Source organism: Triplophysa dalaica, chromosome 12 (genome assembly GCF_015846415.1).
Source record: "Triplophysa dalaica isolate WHDGS20190420 chromosome 12, ASM1584641v1, whole genome shotgun sequence".
In the NCBI taxonomy this organism is placed as follows: domain Eukaryota; kingdom Metazoa; phylum Chordata; class Actinopteri; order Cypriniformes; family Nemacheilidae; genus Triplophysa; species Triplophysa dalaica.
The window spans coordinates 11680183-11695960 of NC_079553.1; the positions used below are offsets into that span (position 1 = coordinate 11680183).

General features: G+C 38.2%; 1 protein-coding gene across 3 annotated transcripts; it reads right to left on the bottom strand.

Annotated features, from left to right (window-relative positions):
* Positions 1–4399: 4399 nt before the first annotated feature.
* casp2 (caspase 2, apoptosis-related cysteine peptidase) lies at positions 4400–15516 on the bottom strand. 3 transcript variants are annotated; one of them, XM_056763092.1, is made up of 11 exons: positions 15244–15516; positions 14722–14881; positions 12983–13132; positions 12268–12343; positions 11744–11835; positions 11470–11652; positions 11248–11376; positions 11076–11166; positions 9037–9225; positions 8829–8938; positions 4400–6804 (listed from the first exon to the last, which is right to left on the bottom strand). In XM_056763092.1, exons 2-11 carry the CDS (start codon positions 14872–14874, stop codon positions 6670–6672), a joined length of 1308 nt encoding a protein of 435 aa, XP_056619070.1. In that variant the 5' UTR covers positions 14875–14881; positions 15244–15516; the 3' UTR covers positions 4400–6669. The 3 variants fall into 3 exon arrangements, with proteins under 3 accessions (XP_056619070.1, XP_056619069.1, XP_056619072.1); XM_056763091.1 differs by having other exon boundaries at positions 9031–9225; XM_056763094.1 differs by lacking the exon at positions 12983–13132 and having other exon boundaries at positions 9031–9225.
* Between the last annotated feature and the right edge of the window lie 262 nt (positions 15517–15778).

The window sequence follows — 15778 nt, forward strand, 5'->3', positions numbered from 1 at the left end:
AGGCCGAGCAAACGGGCACTTTATTCAAAACCTTAATGAAAAATGGCAATGGTAATTATTATTCTCATCAAAATATAATAGTTTTAAAGGGGGGAATACTACAAAACATTATGGAAACTTGGCACCACGGAGTGAATTTCAGCATTTTTACAGAGTGTCCTGTCATATGGGCGGCAACTGGATGTGACATCAAGCACAAAGACTAAAGATTTATATCCACAAGTCATGGATTCCATCACGCTTGCTTGGTTGCTTTTGTTACTTTGTTACTATTGTATGAAGTGGGATTGTGTGATATGGCTATTACACAATTTAAAAAAGATCGCTTTTCATTTTTTACTGTTCAACATGCTGAATGCGAAAATCACATTAATTGTTTTTTACCATCGACAGGTACTTACAAAAAATATATATTTTTTCACACATTTGAACATTTCGGTATTGTTTACTCATACGCAGATACTACAAGGTACTGGCATAACAAAGGGCTCAAACCAACAGTATAACATAACAGTTACTAAATACGTCATATTTGATCTTTTTTGTCTTTTACGACTACAACTGTTCTCACAAACCAAGTTCCAGGCGTAGTCACCCATCACTGCTTCATCCCACCTGCCATGTGCTACAGAAATTTCTAGAATTTTCTGAACGTGACAGTTGGTAAATATTTTTTTTACAGTTTTTGTTTATTTGTAATATACAAATATATTGTAATTAATGATGTAAGTAAATACACATTAAAACATTGATGCTACATGAAAATAAATTGGAATGTGCCTTAATGCAAAGCTTTTTTTGTATTCACATGTGAAAAAATGGAAGTTAATGGGATGAAAGGTGTAGTGCGACCACCCCATAACTAAAATTACTTGGAATAAGTAATATAAGTAATTGAAAGAGACCAAAAAAGGCTCCCTGACAATTTTGAACAATAATTTTCCATAACATTTCCAATCATTTATTAATGGAAATTTATTTTTTTTAAGTCAATTTAAAGCAAGATTACACTTGAAAAAAGTTTGAGTCCAGAATGCTTGGTTGTTTTAACGCATCGTTGGATTAAATATTATCATTTGGGACCCTTTTGGATCCAACCATGGCGAAAAAATAACCCTACATTTATATTTGTGCATGGTTACCATTCCCATAAAGACAACATTGTTAGGTCTCCACAGAAACATGTACATGACACATAAAGCATGCACAAGCTATCAAGATGTGGGGGAATTACTAGTAGTAAAATCACTACAAATACGTGTTGAACCACATAAAAATGGACTAATACATCTACATTGATGGAGAGCACAAATACAAAAAAGCAAAAGAGATTGACTGAAACAGATGAGAGTAAGCAAGCAATGTCTGTTTTGTGTTAAATAGATAATGCAAGACCAGATCTGCTGGCCTTTTCTTAACCATAACACCCGGCTAATCCCGCCTCATCTCACATTAGCAACATCCACACTAGCAGCCATCACTAGCGGCAACACGCCTCCCCGTCTATCCCCGGGCCTGCGCCCCTCCCAACCCGATTTCCGTTTTGCTTCCACCTCTTCTTGTTTTTGTTCCTTCTGGCCAGCGTGGGTGTTTTTTCGACAGGGCACCACCCCCCGGGGGCGCCCCTGTAACATGAGCGAAGAGGAGTTCTGGAAGGTGGTAGAGGGGAGCAACGTGACTCAATACAACAGCGTTTACTTCAGCGGCGAGGAAACCTAGATGCCCCGGTCTTAAAATACAACACATTCCTGCTGCGATTCAACCACAAGTCTGATTAACAGGCAGATGAATATGTAAAGCCTCTGCCAACTATCTCTCCATCTTAGATGACTTGTGCTGCCTGAAATGTTTACAGACATTAGCCCACAGGGAGGTCACTGATGTGACATGCTGGATGGGCAAAAGCTCTGCAGAACCGAGACTGAGCACATACGATGAATATGATCCCTCGCGGCTTAGCGTGGCGTATATAGCGTATATAGACTCTGGAAAGGATTGTGGAGGTGGTCTCTTTTTATACCACAACTAGGACTGAAAATGAATTGTTCACTCAACATCTTTGGAGAATCTCGACGGGAAACCAAAAGCGTAAAAATAAATTATGTGATTCTAGCCATTGTCGATGATTTATATTTGCAACAAACAGGGACTACAACACAAACTGCTAACAGGTCGGCGACCAGGTGTTATGGGATCGCCACAATGACAGTCGTTCCTGGAGCAACAGTGGGAAAGAGAAATCCGAGCGCACGGATAAAAATGCATCACCACGGAGGCCGAGAACAACTCTGAGAAACAGAGAGAGAGAGAGAGAGGGTGACAGACATCTAATACTAAACATCTCAATACCAGGATACAGAACATAACATTCAACTCCGCGATCCATGACACTTATACATAAAATACACAATAGATAAACAATACACACAAACACACAACACTTCACAGCTGCAGACTGTTGTACAATACCACACAAATATGCATGCAAACAACTAATAGCATAAATACTAGAGATGCAATGATATATCGGCCAATAATCGGTATTGGTCGATTGAAGCAATTTTTCATACTTTTGGCCAATAGTTTAAAAAACCCAATGATCAGGACCGATATTTTCTTTCCATCAAGAGGATAGAAAATGCAATTAATTTTTCCTATGTATAAATGTTAAGAATTATCACCAGTTTGATGTTCAATGTTAATAGTCATTATATGAATAACATTCAGAAAGTTAAGAAATATTCATTTAATCTGCAGCATCTGTATCGGCAAATATAACTCAGGTTAGTAAATTTTGTTTAGTCACACTACAGTGATTCATAGACAAAGATAGTCGATGAAGAATAATATAGATTTCAATTTGTGTAAATTACAGTGCATCTGGAAAGTATTCACAGCACTTCACTTTTTCCACATATTGTTATGTTACAGCCTTAATCCATAATGGATTAAATTATTTGTTTTCCTTAATTCCACAAACAATACCCAATAATGACAACGTGAAAGAAGTTTGTTTGAAATCTTTGCAATAAGTATTCGCAGCCTTTCCTCAATACTTTGTTGAAGCACCTTTGGCACAAATTACAACCTCAAGTCTTTTTGAGTATGATGCTACAAGCTTATGACACCAATTTTTGTTGCAGTTTCTCGCATTCGTCTTTGCAGGACCTCTAAAGCGCCATCAGGTTGGATGGGGAGCATCGGTGCACAGCCATTTTAAGATCTTTCAGAGATGTTCAAGAGAGCGCCCTGGAGCAGGTTTCTGTACATAGCTGCAGTCATCTTTCCCTCGATCCTGACTAGTCTCCCAGTTCCTGCCGCTAAAAAACATCCCCACTGCATGAAGCTGCAACCACCATGCTTCACTGTAGGGATGATATTGACCAGGTGATGAGCGGTGCCTGATTTCCTCCAGACATGACACTTGCCATTCAGGCCAAAGAGTTAAATCTTTGTTTCATCAGAACAGAGAATTTTGCTTCTCATAGTCAGAGTCCTTCGGGTGCCTTTGGAAAGCTCCAGGCGGGCTGTTATGTGCCTTTAACTGAGGAGTGGCTTCCGTCTGACCACTCTGCCATACAGGCCTGATTGGTGGAGTGCTGCAGAGATGGTTGTTCTGCTGGAAGGTTCTCCTCTCTCCACAGAGACATGCTGGAGCTCTGTCAGAGTGACCATAGGGTTCTTGGTCACCTCCCTGACAAAGGCCCTTCTCCCCCGATCGCTCAGTTTGACCAGGAGGGCTCTAGGAAGAGTCCTGGTGGTTCCAAAATTCTTCCATTTACAGATGTCGGAGGCCACTGTGCTCTTTGGGAGCTTCAATGATGCAGACATTTTCCTGCACCCTTCCCCAGATCTGTCCATTGATACAATCCTGTCTCGGCGATCTACAGACAATTCCTTGGACTTCTTGGCTTGGTTTGTGCTCTGACATGCACTGTTAACTGTGGGACCTTACATAGACAGGTGTGTGCCTTTCCAAATCATGTCCAATGAACTGAATTTACCACAGGTGGACTCCAATCAAGTTGTAGAAACATCGCAAGAAAGATCAGTGGAAACAGGATGCACCTGAGCTCAATTTTGAGTGTCATGGCAAAGGCTGTGAATACTTATGATCATCTTTTTATTTTAAAACTGTACATTTAACTAAGATTTCAAACAAACTTCTTTCACGTTGTCATTATGGGGTATTGTTTGTAGAATTTTGAGGAAAATAAAGAATTTAATCCATTTTGGAACAAGGCCGTAACATAACAAAATGGGGAAAAAGTGAAGCGCTGTGTATATTTTCTGGATGCACTGTAATCTAAAGTTGATTTTCATTTTTTCAGTTAAAAGTTTTCTTTTTAAATACGCTAACAGTAAAAACACACTTAAATAAAAAAAAAAAATCCTCTAGTTCTTTAGAACAGTAATTGTTTTATTACATGGCTGCTTTTGAAATAGAAAAATGGCAGTTTCCCAATAGCTGATTGAAGCACCTCCATAGCTGGTTAGTAGTACAGATGACTGGGCAGTGAATGACACCAATCCATTTACAGTTAGGAACAGTTAAACTGGAGACCTTAAAACAGACATACATCTTTTACATAAAGTACAATACATAGCTGAACATGCTTCTCTGTGCATTTAAACACTTTAAATGGTGAACTTATAGAATTATTACATTTTTATTACAATTACCACACATCTTCAACACTAGATAAACATAGCCTGAGAAATCCATATCCATAAATACAATTTGTTTTTATGATTTCAGCTTTGTTTTCCTGGCGTTAATCTGTTGATATGGAGAATACACTCTGATGTCAATGGAAAGAGAAACACCGCTCATAAAACACTTTGGCTAAAATTATAAACTTCTCTGGTATACAAATTTTAATTTCCCACATTTATGATTTTAAAATAATATGGTAATAAAAATAACATATTCAGGTCATTAGTTTAAATACCTTCTAGAAATACCTTTGATAGCTTTTTAAATACCATTTGGAATCATCATGGCATGAGTTGGAGTTAAGAAAGTATATATACAATTAAAAGTGTCTTCTTATTTTCATATTTAAGATGATAAGGTTAGACCTAAACAACATTCAATTCATGCCCGTATTATTATTCCAAAAAAACATTAGTTTAAACATCAAAAAGCAACGCGTGAAAGCATTTCACCCTCAACAAAGAAAATGTATCGTTTTGGCTGCCAAAACAGTAAAAAACTATTCAATGTTGAACGATAAATCAAAGGTGTCAAGTGTGAAATGTAGAAGAGAGCTGGAGAGATGCCAAAGCCGTGTCAAAAGGTGAAAGGCTGTGACCTTTGATCTAAACGAAATGTCAACTGGATAAGGAAGACACACTCCGAGGAATACCAGCACACACAAATGTACAGTCTGCATGCCCAAGAGAAATGCGGTGCAGAAGAGGAAGACTGTGTATGTCCAAACATTTGAACCTTTATGTGGCAAATGGTAACTGACGAGTAGCTCTCTACTGCCACCCAATGGTGTTTAAAGGCAAAGCATTATTTCAGCCTCCATTAACAAGACTTCACTGGCACTCTATTTAAAGTGAAAGGAAATGTGCAAGAACATATGCAAAAATAACTGCCTCATATATACATGGAATAACAATAAAAACTGATGAGAATATATACATTTCATTATAAAAGTAGGGTGAATAAGGTCCCAAGTGGAAACTGCATTTGGAATGCAAATCTGGAAGTTTTTGGAATTGCACAAATACTTGTAGAATGATTAAACATGTTGATATGCAAAATATAAGGATAATGTGCGAAAAGGAATCCGAATGACCTATTTTGAGCCAAGCAAAGCAATGAGCAAGGAATGATAAAGGTTAAGCATAGAAAACCTTAGTAGTCAAAAACAGCTGCCATGACAAATACATAAGAGCTAAGTATTGTTATACTATAAATGTAATGTCACTGTTGCAGTAAAAACACCAGGCAAAAGCTGAGTGAGCTGCAGTTAGAAATGCAAATGCTATTAGATAGCACCTATTATCTCATGCCTGACAAAGTGAGGAAGGGTTCAGTAAATTACTGACACAATCACAGTATGCACATATATGCATAGACCGGTATTTGTGTGTTTATGAGATACGATTGTTGAATGGTGTCTTTATGATGGTTGTGGTTTGGCTGTAAAGGCTCCACAATTACTAAACACATGAACACTTATAAAACAAACTGTACAAAGAAAACAGACAACAAGTAGACAAAATATATCTATTGAGTAAAGAATATCAATAAAAATCTTGTCGGCTTATGGCGGGTGAATTTAAAAATGCTTGGAATACAAAAGTTTTAAGATTACTTATGAAGCCCAAACCCCAGTTTAAAATCACAAAAAAATGAAAACGGATATATTTTTCACACATACTTGCCGACAAATTTCATTGAAAGAAATACCGATTTGGAGAGCTTGTGCATTTATGCATGGTCTGAATGCATCCTGAACACAGGCCTTCTAATGCGCCTGTTATTGTGCCGAGGCACATGAATGCCGTATGGAATCTGATTCGATTGACATCACTATGTGTTTGCGCAGGGTGGGTGACGGATGTGCAAGTGTGGCTGCTTGGCTTCCTGCCACTGCAAATAATCAGTTGAATGGGCAGAAGTGAGGAGTCCTTGTTGAGTGTGTGTGTGTGTTAGTTGTTGGGGCAGTACTTAGGGAAGAGGTAGAGGTCTTTACAGAGGGAGCTGGTGAACTCAGACATCTCTTTGCAGCGGTGATGAGCTGAACCAGGTGCGTATCCCTCTCTGCATTTAATCTCACCGTTCACCTATAGAAAAGAACATACATATTACAGGTAGAGTTTGTAAGAATTTTGTAAAATATCCAAAAACCACTAGGCCTATGTTATATTTTTTTCCAGCCGAGAACTTACAATATCTCAAATGTTTCCAACGTCATATCCGCCTTACCCTTTTGTTACCTTTACTGACGTAGCAACTGGGTTACACTGTCGTAAAGTAGTTTGTACCATCGGTCCGTCTAGCATTATTGCAAATGATGTGGGTACGTTCAAAATAACTTTTACTATGATTGATTTGAACACTTAAAACTGTGCAGTGCTATCACACCATCAAATTGGACAATTACTGTAACATCTGTGACTAACAATTTAGTTTTAAACCTTATATTACTCGCGTCTAATTCATTATAATGAAATAAAAGGATTTCATCAAACGCAACATTTTAAAAAAGTATCACTTTACCTCTTCCGCTAACATGATTATAGACAACATATCCCATCATTCCATGCTTCTACACAGCATCATCAAGCTAGACGATTGTTGTTGATTTGATCGTGAGCCCTCTAGCGGAGATTTCTACAAACTGTACCTTTAACGGTTATATGTGTGCAGTTCCAGCTCTAAAATCTGATTGGAGGAGCCCAGGGTATCTGCAGGTTTCTGAGAGTTAGATTTAAGACTTTTTAAGACCTTTTTAATACCATGCAGAATGAAATTTAAGACCAATTTCATACTGAGGTCGAGGGACATGAGAGAACGGCGCGAGACCAGTTCAGCTCACAGAGGAGCGGAAGCATAAAAGGTGGAGCGACGACGCTGTTTCTGTTTTGTGTGGTCAGCAGTCGTCCGCGAGGGGCTGCTGGCTTATACTTTCATTTTTGTATTGGTTTGTTTATTTTTTTTAAATTGTTGAATGTTCGCCGGTTCCCGCCTCCTTCCCATAACATCTTACCTGATTACACATACCAACAAATTTGCAAACAACAAACAATACCACCAATTACGATCATTAACACACATTGTTTATTGACATATTGAAAGCGTGAAAGAACAATAAATTGCAAAACATAGTGCAAAGACTGACTAATCGTTAGGCAGAAAATTGACAGCCAACAACAAAAAAAAAAAACTGCACAGCAGTAACATGAGGAATGTACACTGCATGACAATAACCTGAACATTGGGTTTTTACTGTACAGATCGGTTAAACATAGTTCGAAAAATGTCCCCGACAGCATCGTTAGCGTTATAGGACTGGTGCTTTGTTACAGTATGCAGAGACCACTGTACCTCGGCTCTGAGTGTTGCGGTGGCGCCAAACGTTGTTCGGATGTCTGTTGGCGTAGAAACCACGGTGCTTGAAGCTGATGCAGATGCCGGAGTAAGGCATGGAGCAGTGCTCAGTGGTACTGAGGAGGGCGCAACGGAACAAAACTGAGAAATATCTGGTGTTCTCCGACAGGTTTCCGCAGCCGCTTTGTGTTTTTCGCACTGCATGTGCGTTTCCAAAGCTTTGATCCCCATTGTTCCGAGTTTTAAAACTTTCTTGCAGAATATACACCTGACTTCGAAAGCATTGCCACAAACTGGTCTTAACCACGGCGCAAAATTAGGGTTATGTAACCAGTTTTCATTATATTTATACTTCCCCATGGTTAAAGCGAGGAATTGCTAATATCCAGTCCACGCGCCTAGCAAATAACCCCGCGAACTAATGTGTTAGTTGCGGTTCCGCCTATTTTTTTTTAGAAATAGACGTAGCCTAATAATGACATGATTTTAAAACGAAAATACAATTTTTTTTATGGTGTAGGTCTGATTGGATTTTTAAGACCTTTGAAACGCGGATTTAAGACATTTTAATGCTATTTAAGGCCTTATTTTCACATTATGGAATTTAAGACTTTTTAAGACTTTTTAAGACTTTTTAAGACTTTTTAAGGACCCGCGGACACCCTGGGAGCCACTCTAATCATGTGGATTTACATCCATAAGATTCTAGACAAAGCAGTTGTAATCAGTTGACCCTAATAACACCAAAGTGTCTTACCTGCACGAGTATGTCAGACATGTGTGTCTCATTGGATCTTTGTCTGATGGCTTTGTTGAGTTCCTGAATGAACCAGGATCCTTTCTTGGTGTTTCTCATAGCAGCGGTGCCTGAAACACACACACATCATTAATCTGCACCTTTCTTCAAGTCGCGTATGATGGACTGATAATGAAAAGAATATACATCAAAATGTACACACTAAAACCTTTGAGGGTGGCAAAGCCGCAGATCATATCTGATCTCTGCGGCAGTTTGACTCTCAGTCTCTCTCTGTCTTTCGCCTCTTTCTCTTTGGCATCTCTCTCCTCCTCTCTCCCAGCATCCCTCTGTTCACAGCCAGGAGATTGAGTCCTTTCCTGGCCATCCAACTGATCCACACCATTGTCCATCTCATCTAAAGGAAAGGAAATAACACGCCAATATTTTTGACACCTACATAACCATCACCACTTAACCAACATAAGGAAATAATGGCAAAGAAGTTCTAATTAATTTGCCAAAAAACTGTATTATGTATTATTTTTCTTAACCTTATGCGATCTTCGGGGTCTTTTTAACCCACATATGACGTTTGTTAAAATAAAACAAATGTTCTTATTGTCCAAATGGCATGAGACTTTGTACAGAGGTCAACACTTAATCTACAAATAAAAAATGGAATATCATCTTGATTTTAAGTTAGTTTAAAAAAGGTTGTACTTATGGTCTTGGGGGTCTCTGTAGACCGCACTTAGAAAATAGACAAAATTCATCCTCAAAATCAGAAACAAAGCATAAAAAAACAGACCGAAATTAAGTGGCACTCTTCCAAAAATGTAAGAAAACGCACACACCGAGAGAGACCTTGCCTACTGCCTGCAGTGCACTGACGCATAAACAAGACTGTTTGAGATGAGAACACAATTTTATTCCCTAGTTGTTTGATTTTTTCTTATTTACTGATTTTTAAAAAATTATTTGTCACTACTTCATTTGCTCATTTTTTGTTGCATTTTGTTGCATTTGATGTTATTGTTGCATTCTGATGTTCATGTTGTGTATTGGTACTCAATATGTAATATAATTCTTCATTTTTGTTCTCTTAGAGATAGTAGGGCTCTAGACTCCGACCAAATGGTCGCATACACCAGTTTACGTGTACCAGTTTAAGTATTCGTGCATGTGCAACCATCAAATTTGGAATTTCTTCTAATTGTTATTTCACATGGAAATACGAGTAGAATGCGAGCCCGCCATCAGTGCAGCATTTCAAAAAATGCTAAACTTTGACAAAAAGTCATTTTGATTGTAATATTTGTGATTTCATAATATGTAGATATGATTCCAACTGAAAAAAGTTGTGAAAAGATATCTTTAATTTGGTCAACTAGCAAATAGCGGAGCTCTGCCGTCATATAATGGTAAAAGTGGTCATTTAAACAGCATTTTCCAAAAGATAAAACCGCACCCCTCTCTGCTTCATATAATGGGAGCATATGGGGTTCGCACATAATTACAAAAAGCGGCTCCTGGCAACATGTTGACGCTTGATATTTTCATAAATTTGAACGTCATTTCTAATAAAATTAGCCATTCTGTACAGCCTCAACACTCCCTTTCTGCAGACAGCCCTAAACGTACCAGACTCTGGTATGCCATCCGCCACCAAATACTACAAGAAGAAGACATGTGTGCAGAGGCTGCACATTATGGATTACGTTATAAAAAAAGTGACGTTCAGTTTTATGAAAATATCAAACGATTCACTCCACGAAACATTAACATGTCGCCAGGAGCCGCTTTTTGGAATTATGTGCTTAAGACAGGTGGACCCCACAGACTCCCATTATATGAAGCAGAGAGGGCTGCGGATTTACCAAACCATCTTCTTTATGGTTCTACTCAAGAAAAAAATGTGGCCTCAGGGTGAGTAAACAAACAGCAAATTGGAGTTTTGGGCTCAACTATCCCTTTAATATATAAAATACACAAGCCAGCATTACTACTTTAATGTTTACTGTATATTATACGATACTTTCAACAAAGATACAAGGAGAACAATTGACTCTGGACCACTGAGTTTGTAGAATCAATGCATAAGCCCGGGGTGTTCATTATTTTTCAAGAATTCAACTCTCCACCATCCATTATTCTATTAATGTGTGTCACCAGTCACCACTTACTGTATGGTCTGCTCCTGGAGAAAAAAAACTTCTGAATCAAAAATTCAACAGAGCCATTTAATAATTATTTAACTTCTCTCACCTCCTCGACAGGCTTGAATGAAAAACATCTTTGGCTTGTTCTGTAGCAGAGGGCACCGGGCGTTATCAAATACCTCAAACACCCAGTCCAACTGAGAAACACAGACAAATTGTTGAAACTCATGGTGAGCAGACATTACAGATTACATTCAAAACTCAGACTCTGTGCGTACCATCAGAAGCTCTCCGTCAGTCCCGTAGATCGATCCTTCAATACCGTGAGACAGCAGACACACAACGCAGCAGTCATAATCTGCATGTTCCTGACGCTGGGAGAACTGCTCTATGCACAGGCGCATTGCCTGAAAAAACACAGAACATCAAAAAAACTTAACCTAACAAATATATAATTTTGGTTCATGAAACAACCTGATGCTTCCATGCATCTGTCTGACCTCTGCTGTGAGGTCCTTGCGCAGAATGACTGTGAAGTCCAGCTCCACAAAAAGCCTCCTTAGAACCTCCTCATCCACCTCTCCTCCCCTACGGACGTCCAGATCTGCGTTTAAACGCGAGTCAAACCTCACGTTGCTCAGAACCAGGGCCAGACCTCGAGGACTGGAGCGCATTGGATAAGCCTGGGAAAACAGAAAACATTTGCATAGATGTTTCGCAGTGTGTGGGTATTCAAATGAGTACACGATGTAAAGAGGGTGTGTGTGCCTGTACCTGTGATTTTCGAGATTCATAGAATTCAGGTGTGCAAGGGAGTACAGCTGTTGTGATGGGACAATCTGCATCCAAAGACATCTCCATGGACTCTGAAACACAAAATCAACCACATTATGCTGAGATCTGCAATGATTTACAGTTCAACAATTTTTTTATTTACTTTAGTAATCGAGGTGGAATTAAAGGGACAATTCACTCTAATAAGAAAATAATTCAGTCTTCATTTACTTGTTCCAAATCTGTTTAAATGTCTTTGTTATGATTAACACAAACCGTTCTGGGGCACTTTTGACTAACATTGTAACTTTTCCTACCAAGCTAGTCAATGGTGGCCAAGAACTGTTTGTTTAAGCACTCTTTCAAATATCTTGCTCTGTGTTCATCAGACCAAACAAATTTATACAGGTTTGGAACAACTTGAGCATGAGTAACTGATGACAGAATTAGCTTTTTTGGGGGAAATGTCCCTTTATAAAATATTCTGCACATGTACACAAATACCAGCACAAATGTGTGCTCACCATGAGTTCGGGCTCTTTTCGGTGGTGTCACACATTCTTGGGTTGGAAGACTTAGCGAAGGCTCAGAATACCTTTTCTATGCAAACACAAAAATTAAAACACATACACAAAATTACTGCATGTGCCCCATACTGAAAGCCGAAGACTGTTTTTTTTGTATTGTTTAAAGGGAGAGTCTGTACTTGTCTGTTTGGTTTTGATGAAAAGAATCACTGCTGTTTGGGTGTGGTGATCTGGTGCACTATATGGCATAACAGCTCTTTAACTTTCTCTTTAGTACCACTCTATGTCTCTATTTCACAGACTCATCTCTGACCTTTGTGGGTGGATCGATTTCATGGTTTCTGTATGCTCATACATATCATCCCACATATCCACTAATCACTTATTTATTGTCTAAAGGTCCCGCGTGCTTCATCAGAAATAACTTTTCAGTCTTACATGCCTGCTTTTAGCCAAATGTATTCTTTTTATAGTAAGTGGAGAGCATTAACAGTTGCATTAGAAGATAAAGATTTAGTGTCTTGATTCAGTAAAGCCTATTTGTATCTCTGCCCTGGTTCTCCTACTCTCATGAGACGTGCTGTTAACTGTTAGATGAGACCTTTCCTGGCCCCTTCCCACCAGGTGATTCCAACAAATCTGTTAATAAAGAAACCTGTCGAGTCAGTATAACTGGGTGTGATCGTGATTGAAGGTTTTAGTGCTAACTCACATTTTTCTCTGTGAACTGCATGAGCAATCGGCTAAGGTGATGTTGCTCAGTTTCACGAAGAGCGCCGCAGAAGTTGTGAAATGCCTGAGGGCCACGTTTAGGCAAAAAACGCAACAGAAGAGAACTCTTGCTCTGGGATGTTGATTGAGCCTGAATGACACAAACGGAAATAATAGATAATTGCGTTACTTCAAAGTAGCGGAAAACACATCCTCAATTAACTTAACACTTTATTCACCTGGAATACGTTTAAAGGGTACTAATTAGAGATGCACCGATTGCAATTTTCTTTGCCGATTCCGATTTCTATTTACAAAGGAAACCTGCCGGTTCCGATTTTTGCTGAATCCGATTTTATAACCACAAACTATAATTGACAGTATATAAAAAACATTAACTTATTTTTTCATATTTTTTATTATCATTCAATAAATTATTGAACATTACAATTTCCCTAAATACAGTTGTACAACCTGCATTAATTACAGAATCTTCTCTTGCCCAAATAACTCTTGAATTGAAGAACTCTGTGACTGAAAATAAGTATAATAAAATATAACTAAACTTAATCACTTAATCAACCTTTTTCATTTTTGTACTCTCACAAAAGTCTAAGATAACAATAAAATACTTCAACATTATTCTTGTCTGTTTCTGTTTATGAAACTGTCGTTGCTTTATTTATTTTTCTTTATCTTGGGTCTGTAGTACTAAAAGAAGTGGATGATTTTAGCTGCCACTTCAATAAAAAGTAAAAAGAGTGAATTCTACTCTAAATATGTATCTGTATTTGCCCTTTTTTGTGTTAGTAAAGAACTCAATCAGATATATATCACAAATATTGGTTGATTTATTCATTTTTTTATAGTTTGGATTTTTTCATTTTACCTCAGTGAAATGACCATAGTTTTAATGTAAGACAATTAATCGTATATTAATATTTAATATTTGTATATTAATATTTGACGTTATTGCCCGTGTCGCTGGCAACATACGATCGGCTTCGAATCAAGACGTGAGACTGACGGCCGATCACGCGAAAACCGTCCGATTCCGGATTCTGACATGTCAATCGGTGTACCTCTAGTACTAATTGATTTTAATGTAAGCTGGCTGCTTTATAAATGAATTTGCTCTACTAAACACAAAAGAAAGGTATTTGAAAGAATGTCAGTAACTAAACAGATCTCATCCCCATTGACTTCTGTAGTATTTATTTTCCCCACCATTACAGTAAATGCAGATTCTGTAGCCATCTTAAGAAACGTCTGTAAACACATCTCTTCCGTCAACATCTAACTGATCTGTTCTGATTTCTTTTTCTTCTCTACTCTTTAAAAAATAATAAGCTCTGTATACTGTGCTTTTGTTGTACTTATGCTGTCCCATTTGCTTCCATTGCCTACCCCACCTGTAAGTCGCTTTGGACAAAAGCGCTGCTAAATGACTAAATGTAAATTTAAATGGGGGGGTGAGATCGGTTTGATACATTCTTCCAAATACCTTTCTTTGTGCAATGCATGAACGAACAAATTTAAGCAGGTTTGGAACAACCTGGGGTAAGCAAATTATGACAGGATTTTCATTTTTGGGTGAGCTGTCACTTTAAATGAGTGCAGCAAATGTGCAGAATCTTGGTGGATCATAACAAATTAACAACTACTAATATTTAGCAACATTATTGAACTATAAACATACCATAGTGCTATACAATAACTCAATAATACAGGTTTACATACCATTATGCTCTCTGCCATGTTGTCCGTAAGAACTTCATCTCTTTGCAGACACTGAACCAGAAGATCATCCACCACCATCTCTTTACAGAGAGTGACCGAGTTTCTCCTGAGGGCCAGTCTCTCCCTCTCGTTCATTCCACATTCTCCCAACATGATCAACCTTTGAGTTTGTATGCAGGTTCAAGACGAAAGAAAAGAGTCATATCAGTCACCAAACCTACTAGATCTCTGTATGAATATTATTTTTCAAAAACATGACAGTTATCAACTATTTAAAATATAACACGTATGACACAACAATTACTACTATACTTTATATTCTTTGTATATAAATAAATGTTTTTAGGCTATTCCTATCGTCCTCAATACTAAAGCGAACTACAGGGGGCTTTGTGACATCAACTCGCGCTGCTGTTAGCTTAGCATGCTAATCACAACAAAACAGACAACTGTCAATAAATTACACTCATGAAACCAAATTCATGATTAAAAGCAGGTCAGCTACTAAACTGCAGCTCATACCTATTTTTCGTTCCTTTCCGAGACTGGTTATCAGGCTGGCAACCGATAAGAATATAGAAACTAAAAACAATATCGAGCTACACGACACTATTAGCTGTCATGTGTTAGCAGTTCATGCGAGCTTTTTTATCATTATCGGAGGATTTATCCTTTTAATATATTCTCGGTCGTCGTCGTGGCTGAGTACACACGCGGACTTTTGGAGAAGTCGTTTGGAGAATCGAGAGTATTTTAATAACCGACACGGTACAAACTTCCGCGCGCGATCGTGGAGTTCAGTAGCCAATGGACACGCGTGTAAAGATGATTGACGTGATGTAAAGCCTATCACATGACCGTCCGCCCACGAGTAGGGGCGTAGCTATGTTCATCCCATTTTATTTGAAATCTGGGTAACACTTTATAATAACTGCACGCTATGAATCATTTGTTAAGCATCAGTACATAGTTAATTAATCATTTATGAAGCATTGGCCCCACATTAATAGACATTAGTAAGCAGTTTATAAATACAGCTATAATGCTTTGTTCTTGA

Coding starts and splice junctions, on each gene's coding strand:
- casp2 (XM_056763091.1), bottom strand. CDS start 14,874: ATGTTGGGAGAATGTGGAATGAACGAGAGGGAGAGACTGGCCCTCAGG. Junction 13,133..14,721: donor ACATGGCAGAGAGCATAATG/GTATGTAAACCT, acceptor TGTGTCATTCAG/GCTCAATCAACATCCCAGAG. Junction 6,805..8,828: donor TGTCTGACATACTCGTGCAG/GTAAGACACTTT, acceptor TCTTTTCTATAG/GTGAACGGTGAGATTAAATG.